This window comes from Corapipo altera, unplaced genomic scaffold (assembly GCF_003945725.1).
Source record: "Corapipo altera isolate COAL_440 unplaced genomic scaffold, ASM394572v1 268, whole genome shotgun sequence".
NCBI lineage: Eukaryota > Metazoa > Chordata > Aves > Passeriformes > Pipridae > Corapipo > Corapipo altera.
Window position 1 is genome coordinate 10005915 of NW_020884901.1, and position 12910 is coordinate 10018824.

The window sequence follows — 12910 nt, forward strand, 5'->3', positions numbered from 1 at the left end:
AATTCAGAGCTCCAAGAAACACTGAGAGGTTCTTGCAAGGTTTTCACCAGTGAAAACATGATATTCCCCCACCCAGACCCAGGGGGGGATCTTTTCCAGCACTGCCAATCCTTCTGGAAAAGCAGAGGAAGCAAAGCAGACAAGGTGAGCTGTTGAGACAACTGGGACATGTCAGCAATTCCTGGGCCATGACAGCACCTGGGGCAGGTGTGAGGTCATGGGCAGCTCCTCTCTGAGGAGGGCTGTGACCAGCACCCAAATCCAAGGACTTCACAGGTGCCTCACACAGCCCCAAACAATTCTCAGACCCAAAACACCTGTGGGATAACCCTGAAAAATCCCTCATTCCATCAGAAAATGGAGCAAAGACCTGCTTAAAGGATGGATTAGCATAAAGAGCTTTTCTCTGCTTCTTGGTGTTGGAGTTTCCTTAAGAAACAGAGACTTAACAGCAACCAGCACCAACATGCAGCCTCATAACTAATGCTCACACCCATCCAGAGTCCAGGCAAAAACACTCAGCTCTGCTGAGAGTCCAACAACATCTCCTTGAGGTCCAAGGCAAACACTGAGACATTCCCTGTCCTGGGAGGGGTGGGAAAAGCTTATCAGCACTGAAAGCAAGGCCTTAAAATTGGGACTGCCCAAAACATCAGACTTCCTCCTTGCTCTGAAGCAGCCAGGGTCACATGCCTTGTTTTGACTACAGAGACTGGAGTTTCACAAAACATTTTGAAGTGCCCAAGAGTAGGTTGTGTGTGTTTTTTAGTTCTGAGAATCAAAATAGAACAGAAGAACTATTTTGTTTTTCAGGACTGTGAAAAGCACCACATGCCTTGTTGGACCACGAGTTTCCAATTTATGGTTAAGAACAAATACAAAGAGAACAGGCTGCCAGAATTCTGCAGTTCTCCCTTCTTTAGGCTAAACAAAACAAAAGGTATTTAAACCATAGCATTGTGCAAACAGTTTAAAAGACGAAGCAGACTACGAATGGTTTGTAGCAAATAAAAAAAAATTTTAAAATAATAAACACACAGATAAATGGGACCAATCCTGAAAAGTCTGAAAGGATAAAACTCTTGGAAGGAAAGGTTCCTTCAAAGTAAAAGCACCTAAAGGCATTGCTCAAATGTTATCAAATTAGGTACAGCACCTTTCATCAGCTGCTGGAAACACTCCCAGAGAAATAAATATGCCGAAAAACAAGAGCAAAGCAAAGTACCTCAAGGCTGGTGCTGTTGTCTTCTTCAACCATGTCTGGAGGCACAGCAGGAGCAAAAGCAAAACCAAAAAGAGAAGACTGAGTTAAGAGACGATCACACTCTTTGATCCAAGTTCTTGAACAATACAAGAACACAAGGGGAACAATAACTTTTTAACTTTATCATCCCTTTGTGCTGAGCAACAAAACCCAGCAGTGAAGTGCTGGGGGACAGGGCTGTGTCTCCTGAAGAAACTCCTCCACAGCCACAGGTATTCACACACAGGACATCCCGGGTGCCCACAGCCCGGTGGCACAGCCAGAGCCACCTCGGGGCACCCGTGCTCCAAGGAAAAGGGAACACCGGGATGGCACTGCCCGGGGCACACCGACACTGTGCGGGGCGGCCGGGGCAGGACCGGGCTGCGGGGCAGGGCAGCACCGGGGCACCCTCCGGGTCAACCAGGGTAACCCTCCCGGTCAGCTCCGGTCAGCCCGGGTTACCGTCCTGGTCACTCACCGGCCAGCCCCGGGTCACCCTCCTGGTCAGCTCCGGCCGGACCCGGGTCACTCTCATGGTCACCCCCCGGGACAGCCCCGGGTTACCCTTTGGACGGCCCCGGCCTGACCCTGGTCATCCTCCTGATCAGCCCCGGGTCACCCTCCTGGTCAGCTCTGGCCGGACCCGGGTCACTCTCATGGTCACCCCCCGGTCAGTCCCGGGTCACCGTCCTGGTCACTCCCCGGCCGGACCCGGGTCACCCACCCGGGTCATCCTGCGGGTCAGTCCCGGGTTACCCTCCTGGGCAGCCCCGGGACACCCCCGGGTCACCCTCCCCTGCCCTGTCCCGTCTCGCCCAGTCACACCTCGGGACACGGGAAGGAAACAACAACCCCCCCGTTCCGCCGGGACACCGCGACACCGGCGCCCAGCGGGGGCACCGCGGGGCCGCACCGCCCGCAAGGCCCGGGTCCCGCCGCCGCCGCTCCTCGCCGAGCCCCGGCACCCTGGCACGCCCTCACCTGCAGCTGCTCCAGCTCCTGCTCCAGCCGCGGTCCCCATCCCGCTCCCGCTCCCGCACCGGCTCCCGGCGCTCGCCGCTCCCGGGCCGGGGCCGAAGGGCGCGGGGCGCATTCCCCGCCCGCCGCCGCCAGGGGGCGCCGCGCCCCGGCCCCCACCGCTGATTGGCGGGAAAGCCCCGGCCTCGCCAGGCCCCGCCCACCCCGCGGGACGCTCGCCGATGATTGGACTGGACCGTGCAGGGGAGCATCGGCGCTGCGGATTGGCTGGTGTTTGTCAGCCAATGGGAGCGGGCGGTGTTGCGGGGTAGGGAGGGCGGAGAGGCCGCTGCGGGTCGTGAGGGGAGAGAGGAGGGACTGGCCCCGCCGAGCCCCCGGGGCCTTCAGGGACCGGCTCCGCTGACCACCCGAGTGCCTGCAGGGACTGGTCCGGCCCGGGGAGCCCTCGGTGCCCTCAGGTATCGGCCCGGCTCGGGAGAGCCTGAGTGCCCTGAGGGCCTTGCTGAGCCCCCGCTACCCTCAGGGAGCGGCTCTGGCTCCGCTGAGCCACTGAGAGTGCCCTCAGGGAGCGGCCTCGTTCTCAGTGACCAGCTCCGTCCTCGCTGAGCCCTCGATACTCGCAGGCCCGGTGCCCGCCATGGGGCTCCTGTCCCAGCTGGCCCGCGGGCTGGTGCGCGGCGCCGACCGCCTGTCTCCGTTCACCAGCAAGCGCGGCCCGCGGAGCTTCAACAAGGGCCGCGGCGCCAAGAAGCTGGGCGTGCTCACCAGCAACAAGAAGTTCCTCCTCGTTAAGGAGATGGTGCCCGAGTTCATCGTGCCCGACCTGACGGGCTTCAAGCTGCGGCCCTACGTGTCGTACCGCGCCCCTGAGGGCTCCGAGCCGCCCGCCACGGCCAAGCAGCTCTTCGACGAGCTGGTGGCTCCGCGCATCGAGAAGGACGTGAAGGACGGCACGTTCGACCCAGACAACCTGGAGAAGTACGGCTTCGAGCCCACACAGGAGGGGAAGCTCTTCCAGCTCTTCCCCAAGAACTACGTGCGGTAGGGAACGAGCAGCGCCCTCGGCGGGGGCGAGGCACCACCGGCACTCGCGGGACTGGCTCTGGCACCGGACATTAAAGCAGATCCTTCCACCTTGTCACCTTGTCCCTGTGCAATGTGTGATTTAAATCCTGGGGGAAACTGGCCGTTCATTCCACACAGTTGTGCCTGGAGAGCACAGCCCTCCCTGGAGGCTCTCGGGGTGAGGGGCCCGTGAGGTTTCTAAACACAAAGTACTGCAGAGTTTCAGAATTAAACTCTTAAGAGTTAAATTAAGGATGAAAACGTTCACTCTGGGAAGAGGGAAGCGTGTTCAGTGTGTGCTCTGAGCATCCAGTCTGAGTCCTGAAGGTGGTGCCTGCAAACCCCCCACATTTTCGGGGCTGGGGAGGGCCAGGAGGGGTTGGTGCTGCTCTGGCTCCCAGGTCCGAGTCCTGCAGCCCCAAATCCCCACACAGGTGAGTGCAGGGGCACAGGGTGTGGGATCACCCACAGTGGGGGAAGGGAAGGCACAGCTTTTCTAACTCCAGTTAAACTCTGCATTTTTCACTTCCCGTGAAGCTCATCAGAGTAACAGTTATACACAAGGGGTGGTTTTCTGCCTTCAGCTTTGGGTGCAGCACCTCAGCCCTTCCTTTCAGAGACTTTCTTTCCAGCCAGGACACTCTGCAGGTGGAGGGGCTGGAGAATGGGGTAATGCAAAGCTGGGGAGCAGCAGATCCTGGGCCCTTTCACACCAGTTCCAGCTTGGTCTTTACCACGTCACTGCCCCCACACCCCAGGTGAAGGCAGATTGTAACTGGAGTCTCCTCTTTTTTCTGAGCAAAGCAAGGACTGGCCTAAAGCCTAAACCAGTGCCCCAGTCTGGTCCCAGTGACAGCACTCCAGCTCTGCTGCCCTCAGGCTGTTTCCTCTCCATCTCACAGGGCAATAAAAAGCGTTACAAGCTTTAAAACAGAGCTACAAGGACACACCCTCGATGTTCCCAGGAAACTGGCTTGTCTGCTCTGACTCCCAAAGAACGTTCACCAAGTGCCCTCTGAGCCTGAGCCAAGTTCCTTTGATTTTTAAACCTCAAAACAACCAAGAAAAATACATCACTTATACTGGCTTTATTTTAGAAACATCCAAAAATAGCATGTTTTGGTTTGGTTTTTTTTTAAGAAAAGCTCTTGTTTGCTGTACTAATATGAATCTTCATGTAACAGTGCTCAGTGTTTTCTAAAATACACACTCAGCCCTGAGCAGGGGGTCTCAGAGCAGTCATTTGGATGCAGCACTGTTACACAGAGATCTGTTGCTGGTGTTTCTGTCCCCCCAGACAACTCATCCTTTAGGACATTCAAAGACAAACCACCCAAGCTAAGACTTACTTACCTAGTTTAAGCTGGTTTTTTGTTTCTAGGGATAGATAAAATGCTCCAGAAAGGGTGTTTTGCTGATACTTCACAGTGAAAAAAGAAAGCTAATGGAGCAACCATGAGAAATCCTGCAGCCATTCCTGGAGGTAGTTTGGGCAATGCTGTTCAGGTTTTGGTTTCTGTACGTATTTTGAACTTAAAAAGATGTCAGGAAACACCACTTAAACTTTGTGGAGGTTTTGATCTTAAAGCTGTTCACCTTTAAAAAACTGAAAGATCTTGACTTTGGACCTAAATGTGGAGAGCAGAAAACATGAGCTGGATAGAGGAGGCTGTGGGGGGCAGCTGAGTGGCACTAAACGATGGCAGGGTCACTACAGGGTTTATCTAAACCAGGGAGGGATGAGGGAAACTGCCATCAGGGGAGGAGTGATGGGAAATGATGGAGGTGCAGCAGGATCCTCACAAGAAAGGCCCTGCTCACCACAACACTTCCATCTGCACCTCCTCCTGAACCAGACTGGCTATTAAAAATCTCTCCAAGCACACGCTGCACTGTGCCTGGCCTGCCTGAGCTCTTCTCAAGGGACTGGTTTACACATCAGCCTCTGCTTTTCCAGGGGCTTTTCCAAGACATTCCGGGAACATTCTGATCACATGCTGGGTCTACTCATAGCAGCACAGTCTGGTTTGTGATGGAAGGAGGAGAACAGGCTTAACAGATCAATGTGAAATGCAAACCAGCCTTGAAAGGATCCAAATCTGAGGTACAAAGCCTGTGAGAGGAGGGCTGTCTCACCTGGAACCAGGACATTAAGGGAAAAACTAAATAAAGCTGCCTGTGCTTGACCACAGGCCTCTAAGCAAAGGGTTTCCCCTGTGCTGAAAATAAAACACTGGGAATTCCATCAGTGTGGGCCTTGAAGGACTCCCAAGCTCAGCAATAAAACTGGGGAGGCCCAACAGGAGTTAGGCAGGGTGATAAGTTCAGCTGTCACTCTCAGTTCAGGAGCTTTCCTGCCCCTCTCCCTTGGGACTGGTCAGTGCAAACTCTCAGCTGTTCTTCTGGATGGGGATCCAGGACTTGGCACGTCAGGAGTGGTCCCCAGGCTCATCTCCCACCTCCAGACATGGAGGATGTTGTCGTAGAAGGAGCAAGTGGCCACAATGCTCGTCTCCTTGGGGCTGTCTGGGGACCTGGCCGAGCCCCCACTGCTGTCCAGGCCTGTTCCATTGGGGCTCCTGGCTCCAGACTCAGAGCCACTGGCTGAGCCAGGATCTGGGCCTCCAGCCAGGTCTAAACTTCCCTTTAAGGCAGAGCCCCTGCCCAGGCCAGGATCCCCAGCCAGCCTGGGAGCTGCCCCCACTCCGAATGGCACGGCTGGGCCTTCGCTCTCCTCATCCAGGATCACATCAAAAGTAGCTGTAGGAGATTCATAAATTATCTTCAGGTTTTGGACCTGCAAATTCAGCCTCTCATCTCCTTCCTCTGCTGCCGGGAGCTCCTCCGAAGGCTGGCACATGGCAGCAGGGTCCTGTGCTGCAGGCAAGGAATCCCTGGGACACAGCCTGGACCAGTCAGCCCCGTAGGCCAGGGAATTGTGCAGGACATAGGATGAGAGGATGACACATTCCTCTGTGTTCTCCGCTTTAAAAAAGAAAATAAAACCATGAAATGAGCAGAAATCCAGTTGTGGTTTGTGGCTGCTCAGCAGCCACCCCAGCACTGGCTGTGTCCCACGGGAAGAGTTCTCTGATTGCTGCCTTCTTCACCACAGGGTGAAGTGTTCCAGGAGGAAGGAGGTACTGACTCAGCCACCTCTCAAAGGCCTGGATTCTCCCTGGGACAATAGCAGAAGAGGGCTTAACATGCATGAGCTTTAACACACCACGGTCTCCACTGAGCCAGGAACACCTGAGAGATCTCCAAGCCAGCTCCTGGTTATTAATTCATTGCAGATGTTCTTCCCATGAGCCATCAGCATTTAACTGACAGTAACTGGACATCAGGTTCCTGCCTTCCCTATACAGGAGAAATGTTATCCTCGTTTCCTAAGCTGTCCAGGGTCTGAAGAAACCCAAGAAGGCTGTAAGAACTGCATTTGTAATGTGAATGCAAACAGCTTTTTCATCAGGGAAATACCTCCTGATTCACGTTATTCTGGATTAACCAGGCTGCTTAGCACCTCCTCCCTGAGGCAATAACCAGCTCCCCAGCAGGGCAGTGACTCCTGCTGACAGGAAAGCACCACCTGACATTCAGAAGAACCTCTGTGAATCCTCACAACAAACACAAACTGGAATGGTTGTGTCAACAGGTAATCACAGAACCACAGAATATTCTGAGTTGAAGGGACCCACAAGGACCATCAAGTCCAACTCTTAAGGGAATGGCCCACACAGGGGTCAAACCTTGGTGTTACTGGCACCATGCTCTGACCAACTGAACTCGTCTCACCAAAACCAACCAGTGAAAAGGAATTATGAGGGATTTACATATGAACAGTGACAGGGCCTTTGCACAACCCAGCAGGCCAGCAGCGAGGACAGAGCTGGGAAAGCTGGAGGAGTTACCTCAGACTGGAACAAAAGTCTATGGATATCACCTAGATGCTTCTAGAAAGTCAGAGCTGGAGCTCCCCCATGAACCTGGAGGCAGGAGAGGAGAGCAGCAGGGCAGCCCAGGAGTGTCTCTGCTCCCTGCACACTCACCCAGGCTCCCACGGCAGTCCAGGATCTTGAATCCACTCTGCATGCAGGCTGCCAGCAGCACGAAATCACGTGTGGGGTGCCACTTCAGCCTCCACACCCCTCCTTCCACGTGGGTGTCAGCCAGGGGCTGCTTCATGTTCCTGCTGTCCCACAGCAGCACGTGCTCGTCGTAGCTGGAGACACCACAAAGAGCAACACAGAGGATTTGGGGCAACAAGCACAGGAGAAGGTTAGGACAGATCACACGGGGTTCCTGGAGAGGCAGCAGCGTGTCCAGCTAACAGAGGGGGTTGGTCACACCAGGGAAGGGCAGCTGGAAGGGACTCACCTGCCTGTGGCCAGGAGGTTCTCCCGGTGGGGACTGCACTGAATGCTGCACACACCCATGGAATGTCTGCAGGAGAGGGACAGAGCAGAGGGGACAGACAGCAATGCACAGCTTGAGAAGGGATTCTCCCTTGAGTTTTAAGGATTACTGCATCAAGGTGCCTCAGAAAGGAGAGGAAGGTGAGCTCAACTTTCAGTCCAGTGAACCGCCCAAGCTGAGTTCCATCTACACAGTCCAACAGCCTCCCCAGGGCAAAACTTACCCTCTCACAGTCTCTCAGCACAAGTATTTTCTAGTAATATTTACACTATAAATTGCTGTTCAGAACCCTTAAGAATTTCAGCAGAACAACTGCATTCCCAGGAGACTTTACTCCCAACATTAATATTTCCATGGCAGCAGTGCCCAGTGTATTTTAAGGTTACATACAGAATTTCACTGGAGAGTTGTCTATATTGCTTTAATCACATTTTAAAAGATGGAAAAAGAGAAAGAAAAGGGATCACTTCAAATAAGTGAACAGTGGAGAACAAAATATTTTCTAAAAAAAATTCCATAAGAAGATATCCAAATTTAACACATTAAAAAAAATCCCAAAATAAGAGTAAATCCTTCTCTTAGAAAGGATGCTTCTCTTAGAAAGAAGCTACCACCACCTTCACCTGTGGAAGTCAGCAGTTATGCTGAAGGACATGGAGAAGAAAGTTTCAACCTGAAGTTGTCCTGATGGAAAAAACTAATAGATGCCTGCATTCCCCAAGGCAGGCAGAACCAGGACTCACTGGCACTGCACAGCTCTGGATTTGGCTTGGGAAGGGGCACAGTGGCACTTACCTCCTGCTGGTGAACACTGGAGCCTCTGGACTGCACCTGGTGTCCCAGCCCTTCAGCAGGCTGTCATCCCCTCCTGCCAGGGACAAAACACTGTGACCCCCAGCACCAGCCAGTGACAGCACAGAGCACTGAGACAAAGAATTCAGTCTGCAGCTTCCTCATGAGGGGCAGCTCCAACCTGTGGTCCCTGTGACAGAACTCAGGGAATGGCTGGAGCTGTGTCAGGGCAGGCTCAGGTTGGATCTCAGCAAAAGGTTCTTCCCCCAGAGGGTGGTTGGCACTGACCAGGCTCCCCAGGGCAGTGGGCACAGCACCAAGGCTGCCAGAGCTCCAGGAGGGTTTGGATAATCCTCTGAGGGACAGGGTGGGATTGTTGGGGTGTCTGTGCAGGGCCAGGTGTTGGACTGGATGGTCCTGGTGGGTCCCTTTCTACTCAGTGATACAGAGCTGATGCTTTCCAGCCCTGGGGTCTCAGAATTTAACAGACACACCAAACATCACACTGAGGTTCACAATATCCATCACCACAGAAAACACTTGGATTAACAATATCCTTACTTTGTTAAGAAAAAAAAAAAAAAGAAGTCAAAAGCACTGGACTCAGAAAGCTCTCTGTCTCTTTTGCACACTGCAAAGAATATAATCTCTTTTGCCAAGAGCCACCCAAAGTTCAATTTACAGGGCACAGCTTCTCCTACTTAACTCCAACTACTCCCCACCATCAAGAAGCCTTTTACCCCCAGCAGAGGCTCCAGCTCTTTCAAGAGGTGTGATGAAAGCATACCCAACCCTGGAAAGTAAAATCCCAAGGAACACACATCCCTAAACAAGATGCCCCCTCCCCAACACCCCCGAAGAAGACTCCCAGCCCACACTGACCTGAATACACGATATCGGTGTCCCAGTAATTAAAAGCAGCAATCCAGGCCTCAAATTTGTGAGCTTCCCACTGGCTCAGGACATGCACAGAAGGAGCAGATTCATCTATGGAGAAAAGGTTCAGCTTCCCCTCTGAATCACTGCTGATCACTCTCAAAGGACATCCACTACAGGGGATACAGGGAAAACATCAGGAATTACTGAATCGTGTTTGATTCGGCTGAACACTGACAGGAACTGGCAGCACAGTGGCAGGAATGACACATTCATGTGATTCTTTTCAGCTTCAGCCCATCCCACCCTAAAATCAGCTGCCCCAGTGACCACCACTCCCTGATCTCACAGGGAGCCACCACTCACACCCTTGGGAGGGAAGGAACCACCCTCGGCTCTGTCCTTCTCTGAGATGCAAAACTGGGCTTCTCACATGCTTGAGATTACATCAATAAACAAATTCCACGTGAAGAGTGATTTTTTTTTTCCTCTAAATTGGACTGGCAAGGACCTTACAGAGTCTCTCCCTTCTTCTGGAGTACAAAGAAATGTTTTATTCCCCTGCTATCGAAGCACTGGCTGATCCTGACCTTTCCTGCTCTCTTCCTGTGCCACAGTACAGTTGCAGTTTCTGGACACAGTGACCTTGGAGCACTGGCAAAAGTTCTGCAATTCCCAGTGCACAGATTTTCTGACATTTCCCAACATGAACTAAGTCCCTTTTATTTAGTTGCTTGCAACTGCAGGTTCTGCCCTGATGGCTCAGGGCTTCTTTCCAGTTCTACATGGAGTGTTAGTAACACACTGAATCTCCCAAATTTCCACATAAGAGATACAGGGTCACTCCCTTTCTACAGAGAAATTATTGGTTTCTAGGAGAAAGTATTGGTCTCTCAAGTGACAAGTGACAGACTTTAAAGGCACTTTTCATCACTGCAATAATCATTTATCAAGGAGGACAGAGACAAAAAAGAATGTAAGGAAGGACAAAGTCTAGCTGGGAATTCTACTTATTCATTAAACAACATGCACAGAAACAGCTTTAATTAGCAAAACCTACTAAGTATTTGCCCTAGAGCATTAAGCAATGCCTGCCTGATCCCCTCAGTTTTCCAGCCTCACACCAAAGGCACCACTCTCTGTTTGCACTCACAGGACACTTTTACCTCCCCTCAAGGTACAGCTAATTCAGGGTATTTCTTGCAGTGATGCTGTTTCTGAAATCTCATGTATGAGTGTTTGGGAGGAAGGAGCCACTTCCAAAACAGTTCTCTCCTGTTTCTCACACATGTTTAAACTTCCTACATGTGCTATTAGTAGCAGTTCTTAAGCAGAACTTCACACTGAAATTTCAGCTGTTCTAAAAGCAGAGTTGAAACCAGTGAATCCATCTGCATCCCATTCCAGTCTTTCCTTTTAGCAAAGGTAACAGAAGACACATCCCTGGCTCACCTGCTGCCATTCCCCAGAGCACAACCTCACATTTGTTGCTGTTTTAGCCTCTGCTCTTGTTACAGTGGCCACAGTACATGTGTCTGTGTTCCTCTGTTACCCTTGCTCGGGAAACAGCAACATGCAGAGCAGGACCGGGGACACTGGGATGGAGAAAGTCAAACCCACTAAAGACTCAATCATCCAAGTCCTCAGCTTCTCCTGAAAGTTGTCCCACACACACTGAGCCAGCCTTCACTCCCCTCCTCACCACTGCTCCCGTCCCGTGGACCAGTCCAAGGACAAGGCCAGTCGCTGTGCGCCGAGATCCACCCTGAAGCGTGGCTCCAACATGCAGCTGTTCTTCTACTGGAAACAAAAGGAATGGCTTAGGGCTGGGAAGACAGCAGGTCTGTAACAATGGGTGTACTGCTTATTCCCACTGCTTATTCTCTGTTTTCCAGAGACTGGTGAGCATGAGGGTCCCACAGCACTGGACAATCCCCCAGTACCAGCTGAGGGGCAGACATGCCCACATAGGATCCCACCCTTCTGCTGCTCATCTCCCACCCAACCACCCCTAAACTCTGCTTCCTCTCAGGCAATGATGAAGTGCAGGAGAAATGACAGCCTGACTGTGGGATTCCCTTACAGACTTTGCTCTCTGGGAATGGTTCTGATCACTCCCTACTCACAACAAAACAAACCCCACTCCAACATTCCTTCTTGCTTCTAACAACTTTGCACCTTCTGCTGTTTACCAATTAATCCATCCTTGTTCTCAAGTGACAGTTCCAGGGTTTGCTTCTGCTCCCCTGCTGCCTCTCATCTCCCACTGTGCAGGTGGGTAGAGCCCAGCCTGACTCTCTGGTGCCATGAACGAGTTCATAGAATTTATGACAAACGTCAGAAGACAAAACAGGTGTTTAAAAAGCTAAGCAGACTGAGAAAGCCATGGAAACCATCCAGCTTTCCTGCAAGCCTCTGCACACTGCTAATAAATATAGGAATGTATCAAATCTGGGTTAACACCAGCTACAGCAGCAGCAGGCGTTGCAGCCACCCACCTCACTTCCAGTCAGGTGGCAAAACTCCACGGCGCCTGTGGAGTTTGCAATGCCAACCATGGGATGTTCTGCAACGGGAACGTGGCACCTAAAAGACCAAATTAAAGTGATGAATGTCCATAGTTTTTCTATTTTAGGAGGAGAGCACAGTCATAACTTTTATTCCAAGATGCACAAGGAGAAGGTACGTGACCAAAAAGATCTCACGTTAAGAAAATCTAAGGCTCCTCACGTTGCCACAAGCCTGTGTGGAGGGGATTAGATGTAGGGGAGATGTACTATATGCCATTATATAAAAAAATGAGGTACAAAATCACTGACCAGCTGCTCAACAAATGAGCAGAAAGTGCAACACAGCAATGAGGCACTCTTTGCTCACTGGAACAAACGAGAAAGTATTTCCCTCCAGCAAGTCAGGAACCATTTGGGTGGTAATAAATATTACTGCTGCTGTCATGCTAAGAGCCGAGAGAGATTCCCTTGGAGCCCCTGCTGTGCACCAGGCCTGGCTGGGCCAGGATGTCCAGGGTGGCACCAGCCCTGGCCCATCCAGCATTACCATTTGATGTCCAGGACAGCGGCCGTGTCGATGCGCTGGATTTCGGTCAGTGGGATGTAGGGCTGCTCCTCGTTGTAGTGGTACAGGTAGAGGCGCCCGGTGCGGTCACAGGCCCCGTTAGAGCTGCCTCGGGAATCGCTCTGTGCCAAACATCGGGAAGAACAGGGCGGGATTAGCCGTTCCTGCCTCCCCACCCGCGAGGAGAGGCGAGGAGGAGCTGGGCTGAGGCTCTCACTTTATCCCTTGAGAAATAAAAGCCACACAGCCCTGTCGGGGCCGGAGGGGCCCCACCTTGAGCCACCCCAGTGGGACAAGGCACTGAGCGGGCGCGGGCACCGGCAGCATCGGGATGGGGACCGGGATCAGGACCGGGGCCGGTCGGGGTCAGGAGCTCACCCCGGAGCGGGGCCAGTCGGGGATGGGAGATCCGCCCGTGGCCGGGCGGGGATGGGGATGGGGCTCATCCCGGGGCGGTGCCGG

The 12910-nt window shown here is 52.7% G+C and overlaps 3 protein-coding genes across 4 annotated transcripts in view; 1 reads left to right on the plus strand and 2 right to left on the minus strand.

The window, feature by feature from the left end:
• Positions 1-2294, minus strand: part of PNPLA7 (patatin like phospholipase domain containing 7) — a 133170-nt gene extending 130876 nt beyond the window's left edge. For both annotated transcript variants that reach the window (XM_027649990.1, XM_027649989.1), the window contains exons 1-2: positions 2228-2294; positions 1226-1260 (exon numbers count right to left, since the gene is read on the minus strand). In XM_027649990.1, coding sequence (XP_027505791.1) covers positions 1226-1260; positions 2228-2267 — 75 coding nt within the window. In that variant the 5' untranslated portion in view covers positions 2268-2294. The remainder of the gene's footprint in view (positions 1-1225; positions 1261-2227) is intronic.
• Positions 2295-2527: 233 nt separating this feature from the next.
• MRPL41 (mitochondrial ribosomal protein L41) lies at positions 2528-3532 on the plus strand. The gene has a single exon (XM_027650214.1). The coding sequence runs from the start codon at positions 2862-2864 to the stop codon at positions 3267-3269; it is 408 nt and encodes a 135-aa protein (XP_027506015.1). The 5' UTR covers positions 2528-2861; the 3' UTR covers positions 3270-3532.
• Positions 3533-4417: 885 nt separating this feature from the next.
• The window catches only part of DPH7 (diphthamide biosynthesis 7), an 8655-nt gene continuing 162 nt past the window's right edge, over positions 4418-12910 (minus strand). The window contains exons 2-9 of the mRNA XM_027650213.1: positions 12431-12570; positions 11872-11959; positions 11076-11170; positions 9380-9546; positions 8501-8573; positions 7667-7732; positions 7339-7511; positions 4418-6274 (exon numbers count right to left, since the gene is read on the minus strand). Coding sequence (XP_027506014.1) covers positions 5667-6274; positions 7339-7511; positions 7667-7732; positions 8501-8573; positions 9380-9546; positions 11076-11170; positions 11872-11959; positions 12431-12570 — 1410 coding nt within the window. The 3' untranslated portion in view covers positions 4418-5666. The remainder of the gene's footprint in view (positions 6275-7338; positions 7512-7666; positions 7733-8500; positions 8574-9379; positions 9547-11075; positions 11171-11871; positions 11960-12430; positions 12571-12910) is intronic.

Excerpts from the sequence above, each read along its gene's own strand:
- MRPL41 (XM_027650214.1), top strand. The coding sequence starts at position 2,862 with ATGGGGCTCCTGTCCCAGCTGGCCCGCGGGCTGGTGCGCGGCGCCGAC.